Raw genomic sequence first — 8830 nt, forward strand, 5'->3', positions numbered from 1 at the left:
CCCCAACTTTGCATTAACCAGTTCTTGACTCTTTGAAAATGATGATTCTTTAGGGATAATCATATTTCATATCACCATTAATGAGTTGGGAAGATTAAGATAATCATCTTTAACTAAAAGTGATGCCCTAATTTGATGATATGCTCATTATGTGTGAAATGCATTGTTAGACCATGTGGTGGTATCTTCAAAATAAAAGTCGTATTGATCATCTCATTTTCGTCAATATGATTGAAGCATGTGTACCCAATTTTCAAATGCATAATAAGAAAATGGAAAATTAATTTGAGTTGTATAATATTATATAATAATCTTATACAGATGGTTAATATATAATTAACCCAAGGGGGTTCGTCCACAGCAGTAAAAAAAATTTGCTTCTTTCATTGATTTTTTTTATTTTGAACCACGTTTTACGGGTTTGAACTTAGAATTACTTTGAGATCATTTATCATAATTGCAGTTTAACTTGGAGCATTGAAAAAAAAAAAAAAACAAGATAACAAAAATGTAATGATGAAAATTATTAGGGAGGTAAGAAATAGGAATACAGGGCGTGAGGATAAGTCGTTTGACTAAGATGTATGTTCATCGATAAACTTAAACTCTAACCACAACACAAGATTGGGCAGATAGATGACTTTCGGCTAATTCTGCCTAATATTAATTATTTATTAAATAAAAAAGAATCCCTTCAAGATTTGGCTCGAAAGGAATCAAGTCTTTCTTAAGGAATCTTTTATTTATTATATATATTTTATTTAGTTTATTTGAGTCAGCAATGACTCAAGTTTCTACCTTCAATTCCATTTTCTTTATTTATTTATTCTATCCTTCATGTTGTATGGTTTTTACACACTTCTGACACATTTTCATTCATCAAATTTATTTTGGAGATTAATAAAATTTCATCTCAACATGGTCAAAAGTTTATGATTCTGTCATAGGGTTCAATTAAAATAATTAAATAAAAATATTTTTCATAGTAAACTATTAACTTAATGAAGAAATTAAAGTTCAGATAGGCTCAATCTTTAGAGAAGAGAGACAATAAATAATGACCTTGAAATGTGGTTGAGTGAGGTGTTTATAAATATCAATAAATGCGAAGAAGAAGAAATCTAGCACTTTTGTAGGGATGTGCTATAGTGGGAATATGAAATGTTCTTGCCATTTTTATATGTAAAATGATCAATCATATTCTTTTTTTCTTGATGATTTTATGTGGCTAAGGATTCTTATTAGTTATTATTATGATTTTATGTGGCCACTCTCTCTCTCTCAAAGCACATGCAAATGGAAGCACATGCATTTTCACAGAACTGGTTAGGGCTGATCTTCTGGTTCAGCAGCTGATGTAAGACTCAGCTCATTAAGAATCTCTCACTTTTTAAATATTCAAAGATTAAGAAAATATAAAACTATAATTAAGTTTAAACAATGTACAGCTTCATTTGTGAACACATTATGCAGCTGGCCTGCAAGCTAGCTAGGCAGCTATATACTCATTAGAAAAATTATGTGTGATGAAATTTACGTACACAGAGTCATGATGAAACAAGAAGAGAGCCAATGCATGTTGCTAAAGGCTACATTTAACGCTAACAGTATGTTAGGTTTCGCTATTTAAGACGCTAAGCGGAAATGTAAACAAAAATCTTCAACTTCATGCCATAATAGAGTTCCTGTTTTTAAACAAAACTGAACATGGTTTTTACGTTACATTCTGTTTCTTGACGACGGAGTTGAGTTATTGATCTCTAATGAGTGATGGGTTCATTAGGATGCAAGTAAAGAGTGTGAGATTGAGACTCATTTAATGAAGAAATTAAAGAGCGGCAACAAGAAAGCCGTGTGTCAGAGTCTTTGGCGTGCATAATTGAGCAAGGTAAACACTCTCGTTAACTCCCCGAATCCAACTTTGCTTTTTCACACCACTAGTCTTTAAACAAAGAAAGTATAATATTTTCGTGTTAAATTTTCTAGAATTAGTGCTGTTTCTTACAGTTACATCTCACAGAGTGAACGGAAAACACATTGCTTAATTATTTGGCTTTCGACGTGGGGCGTTCTGGTTCTTTAGCGTACATAATTATATAGAATCTGAAACTGAAAAAAGCAGCTAAGGCACTGATTGGTATTTTCAAGTTTTCTTTTTTAGCTTTTTATTTTGGTGGGTTTTGTGTAAATTTGTCATCTTTTTTGTGGGTTGTGTGTAAATTTGTTATCTTTTTTTTTTTTTGTAGGTTTGGTTCTTTAGACTCAGTGAGTTAGTGCTCATGCATGGCCCATTTATTAATGTGTCACAAATGATAGTACAATTGTGGTGTAGACGTAATATTTGGTGAGTTTAAATTAAAATTAGTTAGCTTTACCAATTTAGAGAGATCTCTTCTGTTTATTTATTTTTTGTGGTTTGAAAGTTTTTAGCATCTGTAGGTTGATGTTACCAAATCTTGAAGTGGGTTGGTTTTATTTCTACTTTAATGCTACAAGTTAGGGAGCATTGTTGATGGGTTTATAAATTTGATAGAATTGGTCTTGGGTTTTGCTGGGGTTTCCACGGAGAGTGGATTGACTTTTTTGTTTGTTTAATTTAACCAACTTGATAGTTGATGAAAAGCATATTTTTTTATGTGGGGTTTTAGGGTTTTACACGTATGATAGTACAATGTGATCTCTTGGTTTATGATTTGATTATTCTGGTATATTTCTCGGATTGCAATTGAATTTGAAGCCTTTTTTTTTTGGTTGGTAGTTGATGTTTGATTGTTCATTACTTCAGTAGATTTAAATTAATTTTTGTGATCTTTCTTATTTATTCCGTATAAAGACAGATGCTTGTTGTCTACCGTTTTGGTGGTTTTCTAAACGTTGCAGGTTTTTCAAACTTCAACGGTTGAAAAATACACCATTTATAAATGATTTGGAACTTGAAGCTTTAAAGAAACTCAATTAGTCTTTGTGGCATGAATCTTTATGTGCTTTTATTTTTTTATTTTAAGAAAAAACAAAGAAACAGAGTAATCAGAAATCAAAAGATAAAGAAATAGTTAGTGAGGTGGAGTCAGATTTGTGCTTGTGGGGTGTCTGGTTTTTTAATAATTTAGTGCAGGTAGTGATAATTATTTTGTGTTAAGAATCTGTTGGCTATGTCCCCTGAGCTAACTGGGTGCGCCCGGGCTCCGTGGGCTTTGCCGGTGACCAAGGAAACAACCTCTTCTATGCCTCTCTTGCCATTTAAGAGAACCTTTTGTTAAAAAATTACTCAAACCCTCTCTACCTTGCCTTCAATTTTCTATTATTCTATCTTATTAGGACTCCCTGCCTCGATTGCTGTCAAGATTCGGTCATACCCTTCAGGCATATATCCTTACCCTTTCTTTTAGATCCTTTACTCTCTTTTAACCCAAAGAGTTTGTCATCTCAAATTTGGTCCCCACAACTGGGGAATTTACATTCCATTCCTGGAAAATTTTCCTCGATTTCGGTAATGTGTGTTTTATTACTGGACATGTGGTGTAGTGAGTCTGATAAGTTTGATTTAAAACTGGTCAGCTGAGCAGTGAGGAAGGTGGCTTTGAGGTATCAGTGGAAAAGTAGATCCTTTGCTTGCCAAGATGAAGTTTATGAAACTTGGATCGAAGACGGATTCCTTTCAAATAGATGGTAATGACATTAGGTGAGATCTCAATGAACCTTATTTCATTCTGTGCTTTTTTCTTCCTTGGCTCATCTTTTACTGAGAACCTTGTATGTGTTTCAATTGGTTTCCTGTTCATTGGAATTGATTGTACCCATCTTTTAGAAGTTTTCCTATTTTGTTGATGCTTAACCTGGGGCTTCTGTTTAAGTTTTTTTCCTTTTGGGAGGTATGGAATTTTTGTTCTTTTATGGAATATCACAAATATCTAATTTATCCCAGCAAACTTCTGCATTAGTTAGTTTGAAGAAAATGTTGGCAGAGTTGAGGTTTTTGTCATTACATGATTTTATTTTCAATCTCTCCACTATATTGTCCTACTCATTTTATATAGTAACGATTTGGACTTGCATTCTGAACTGTCTCCTTCAGCAGTGGGGCCATTTCTGGGAACCTTGAGATTCAAAAGGTTGTGTTCTGTTTTATTAATTATCAAGGGGGGAATTTTTGTGCCGTTAGAATCTATCATCATTTCCTGTTTAATATTCTTCATAAACTTGAAACTGTTTGGTTCTTCTCACCGTTGGTACAGGAATTTTACTATTGGTTTTGGGCAGCGACAAATTAAAGACCAATTAGCACTAATCTGTTACCTGGATGTGTGAAATTTTGGACAGTCAGTATAAGAGGGTTGACACTTAGGAGATAGGCACTTATTGCTGAAGAAAATTTGCTTGGTTTAGAATTGCTTTTAAGATTGGTTGTCAAATTGGTCGTCCAGAATTTGAAGTCTTTACATAGATTCTAGAGCCAGGTAAAAAAGTAAAGGTGTTATTAAGCATGGCAAACCCTGTGTTTATGTACAGTATATCGAGAACACCAATTATACTAGTACAGAGAATATATCAGTTTCCTTCTCTGGGAATGCTATCTAGTTAAATGTCTGATATGATCGTAACATGCTTTAGACAATAGCTAATGATGCTGATATAATGATTTAATGTAGATAAACCATAAAAATGCGTAACCGGAAACATGTATGTTTGTAAACTGCATTAGACCTAGTATTTTACCTGTATTAAGTGAACCAATTGACTCTCTGCTGAATTCCAATTTTAAATTGAAATGACATTGAATATGATTCCGGCTCTGTTAGTGGTTTAATTATTATGCTATTTTAGAATCAGGTTTATTTTGGAATGTCATATAGATTATAGATGCAAACTTGAGTGTTTTTTTATGTTGTTTGGTGGGAAGCAGGTATCTAACAGGATGCCCTCTATTAGTTTGGACCCTTACCTATCTGTTTAAGGTTTTGGGTCAATTAGTTACTTAATGTGGTATTTGGTTGACGAAGTGGTTTTGTCTTTGAATCCCTCTTTGTATTATTTAAATTGTCATAAGCTGTTTTTGTTACTATAATTGTATTCGTGATTGTAGTTGTTATGTTTGGTCCACTTGCAAATGCACATATTCTAGAGCTACAATGTGCTTGGTCCCCAACATTGCAAGTAACTCTATTAAAATTGACAGAGGATAAGCCTTCCTGTGTCCTATGTGCTGCATGATTTTGGCAGCCGCTTACTCCTGGAAATATCTCTTATGTTAATTTGGTATTTGCAGCTAAATGGAATACGGATAGTAATTGCTAATACGAAAATATCATTATATATGAAATTGAGAAATGATAAAATTGTTTTGAAATGTATAGACTTCAGGGATGCTAAACTTCTTTTCTTACTATAAGACTTTGGATAAAAGGATCTATAGAAGTTCAAATAAAAGATTTTCTGAGACAGCTCCACTATCCAGTATAACAATTTTGCTTCTTTCATTGGAAATTAAAGTAAAAAACCGTAATTCACTGTGTTTTTCTTAGGCATAATGTAATATACTTTCCAGAAGGATGTTTGATAACATCAGTCATCTTGTGTAGTTGAGAAGCTCTGAATGAAAGTGAAAGTAGTTCAAATAAAAAGTTAGACATTCTTCATCCCTCACAATAAGTTTAATTGTGCTTCTTCATTTTTATTCTTGTTATACTGAAATTATGGAGAGATTTTAGTGACATTCTGAAGGAAAGACATTTTGTTCTCAGGTATGCAGCAAGTGAGTTGGTGACTGACATTGTTGTTGTTATCGGAGATGTAAAGTTTCATTTACATAAGGTATGGTTTTCTTTATTCTGAAAAAAAAAAAAAAAAAAAAAACACTTTTAAGTATATGCGAGAAAATTATTGTCGGTGCCCTTGCTTTGTGGTAGTGCATGAAACAATATTTGGCACTTCTTAACTACTAAGGAATTTTCAACTTATTCTGATTGACTGATCATCATTAGGTAATATAAAATGTGCTCACATATAAAAGCCATTAGCCGTGGTTCCTAGTTTCAACATACTGACCTGAGCTTCGTTTAAGAAGCTTGGTTTAAGAAAACTGACCTGGAGCGGAATTTGTAAAACTTTGGAAATTCTGCTTATGAATGTTTGTTTATATGTATAAATACATGTTCATATGCTTGGTACCAACATTTATTAATCCTCTGAAACTAATAAAACTGAAAAAATGTTATATGCAGTTTCCTCTTCTGTCAAAATGTGCCTGCTTGCAGAAGCTGGTAGCGACCTCTACTGAAGACAACAGTAATGAAGCTGACATTTCCAACATTCCCGGTGGTCCTGCTTCCTTTGAAATTTGTGCCAAATTTTGTTATGGAATGACCGTGACCCTCAATGCTTACAATGTTGTGGTGGCTCGATGTGCGGCAGAGTACCTGGGAATGCATGAAACTACTGAGAAAGGAAATCTCATTTACAAGATTGATGTCTTCCTTAGCTCCAGCATTTTTCGCAGCTGGAAAGATTCAATCATTGTTCTACAATCGACCAAGTCTCTATTACCATTATCTGAGGATCTGAAGATAGTCAGCCATTGCGTTGAAGCTATAGCAACCAAAGCCTGTGTTGATGTTTCTAAAGTTGACTGGTCATATACCTATAACCGTAAGAAGCTCCCAGAGGAAAATGGGAATGATCCAAGCTGGAATGGTGTCAACAACCGAGCAGTACCGAGGGACTGGTGGGTTGAGGATTTATGTGAGCTTGGAATTGATCTATATAAGCGTGTTATAATGAATATTAAAACCAAAGCAATACTTCCTAGTGAAGTGATTGGAGAAGCCTTGAAAGCTTATGCTTACAGAAGGCTGTCAGGTTTCAGCAAGGGTATGATCCAGTGTGCCGATGTGTTGAAGTATGGAACAGTTGTTGATACAATTGACTGGCTGCTGCCTGTAGAGAAAGGCTGTGTCTCTTGTAGTTTCTTGCTCAAGTTGTTGAAAGCAGTCATTCTTTTGGACTCAGGAAATATTGTCAAGGAGCAGCTCGTAAGAAAAATAGGACAGCAACTAGAGGAGGCATCCGTCAATGATATTTTGTTAAGGACACCTGAAGGTGAAAGTACCACGTATGATGTTGACACAGTACACAAAATTGTTGAAGAATTTTTTATGCAAAATCAAAATGCTGAGATTGAGTCACCAGAAGAAGATCAAGAGATTCAAGTGATAAGAAGCACAGGGATTTTATCTGATGCTTCCAAGCTGATGGTAGCAAAACTGATTGATGGATACCTGGCTGAAATTGCAAAGGATCCCAAGCTGCCATTGTCAAAGTTTGTTGATCTTGCGGAGTTGGTGTCAGGTATCTCCAGGCCAGCTCATGATGGGCTTTACCGGGCCATTGACATGTACCTCAAGGTAAGAATTATCCGAATCTTTTTCCTCTCATTGGAGATTCAGTTAGTTTTTCACTTGTAATACCACATTCTATTATAACACCACAAAATCAATTGTACTAGCATGCTCTTTGCTCTTGCATTTTTGTTAAGAGTACAACTTTACACTATAAAGTTTTAATAGCTGTCTAATTCAATTGCAACTCCAAGCGTTTTAGTTTTATAAACAAAATTCATGTTGCTGCTTTGTTGCTGATTGCATTTTGAACCATGCTTTCGGTGCAGGAGCATCCAACAATCAGCAAAAGTGAAAGAAAGAAAATATGCAAGCTCATGGACTGTAGGAAGCTATCAGTAGATGCATGCAAACATGCTGTACAAAATGAGAGACTTCCACTGCGTGTTGTTGTCCAGGTACTCTTTTTTGAGCAAGTCAGGGTTGCTGCCTCGTCAGGTTGCAGCACTCCCGAACTACCAAAAGGTCTTAAGGATCTAAAATATGGATCCCATGGGAGCTCAAGGTCCGCAGCAACCAATCCAGAGGAAGATTGGGATGCTGTGGCCACAGCCGAGGAGCTGAAGGCCCTAAAAGGGGAGCTTGCTGCCCTGAGGTTGAGCAATGGAATGGGAGGGAGTGAGAGAAATGGTGGCGATATTAAAACTGGTTTTGAGAAGGCTGCCATTGGTAAAATGAAAGGTATGCTCAAGTCCAAGAAGATCTTTGCAAAGCTCTGGTCGAGCAAAGGCGGACAAGGAGACAACAGCGGCTCAGATTCATCTGACAGTCTTGGTTCTGTGATCCCAGAAGAAGCTAAATCCACACCATCCAGAAAAAGGCATTCAGTTTCTTGATAGACCAAAATTATATAGTTGTTTTTTGGTTCTTTGTACTTTTATATTTTTGGTTTTTACCTCCCTTAATGACATTAGAAACTTCAGAATCTAGTGTTTGTGTTTTAATTGATCAAAAAATGAAGCATATATAGTTTGGTAGAAGAGTTTGGATTTGACATTACAAAAATGAACATTACCAGAAATCTAATCACTATAAAGTTAACGTTTGACATACAATTAAGAGAACTTTATTTTTTTATTTTTTATTTTTATTTTTTTGTGGTGATTAGGTTGTATGTTCGGATTATCTTGCGTGTCCTTAAACTAATTTTTCGGGATTCTAAAGTTAATGGTCGGGCAAATCTCTAATGGTCACCCTTATTAGCACTCGATGAGAGATTCAAATTCAGGATATCTTAAATAATATATTCAAGAGTCTCTTATCAAACTACTCGGTCACCTAAAGATTGGTTAATTAAGAAAATGTTCGACTTATCACATCGATAATGTTATCTATCTGTGATAAATTTTAGAATAATTTGAGTTAAATGTTATAGTTTGATCTAAGGAGGTTTATTCATTTTCTTGGGTTCTTGGATTCAAAGCTTGAGGTCACCA

The 8830-nt window shown here is 34.8% G+C and overlaps 1 protein-coding gene across 3 annotated transcripts; it reads left to right on the plus strand.

Annotated features, from left to right (window-relative positions):
* Positions 1 to 2397: 2397 nt before the first annotated feature.
* LOC116115447 (BTB/POZ domain-containing protein NPY2-like) lies at positions 2398 to 8442 on the plus strand. Of its 3 annotated transcripts, none has more exons than XM_031401602.1 (5): positions 2398 to 2705; positions 3559 to 3682; positions 5742 to 5811; positions 6222 to 7400; positions 7664 to 8442. In XM_031401602.1, exons 2-5 carry the CDS (start codon positions 3621 to 3623, stop codon positions 8228 to 8230), a joined length of 1878 nt encoding a protein of 625 aa, XP_031257462.1. In that variant the 5' UTR covers positions 2398 to 2705; positions 3559 to 3620; the 3' UTR covers positions 8231 to 8442. The 3 variants fall into 3 exon arrangements, with proteins under 3 accessions (XP_031257462.1, XP_031257461.1, XP_031257460.1); XM_031401601.1 differs by lacking the exon at positions 2398 to 2705 and adding an exon at positions 2733 to 3363; XM_031401600.1 differs by lacking the exon at positions 2398 to 2705 and having other exon boundaries at positions 2733 to 3682.
* Positions 8443 to 8830: the final 388 nt, after the last annotated feature.

The sequence above is a fragment of the Pistacia vera genome, unplaced genomic scaffold (assembly GCF_008641045.1).
Source record: "Pistacia vera cultivar Batoury unplaced genomic scaffold, PisVer_v2 Contig74, whole genome shotgun sequence".
Taxonomy (NCBI): Eukaryota; Viridiplantae; Streptophyta; class Magnoliopsida; order Sapindales; family Anacardiaceae; genus Pistacia; species Pistacia vera.

Excerpts from the sequence above, each read along its gene's own strand:
- LOC116115447 (XM_031401602.1), top strand. The coding sequence starts at position 3,621 with ATGAAGTTTATGAAACTTGGATCGAAGACGGATTCCTTTCAAATAGAT. Across the intron at positions 3,683-5,741 it reads ATAGATGGTAATGACATTAG|GTATGCAGCAAGTGAGTTGG; the intron begins GTGAGATCTCAA and ends TTTTGTTCTCAG. Across the intron at positions 7,401-7,663 it reads CCATTGACATGTACCTCAAG|GAGCATCCAACAATCAGCAA; the intron begins GTAAGAATTATC and ends CTTTCGGTGCAG.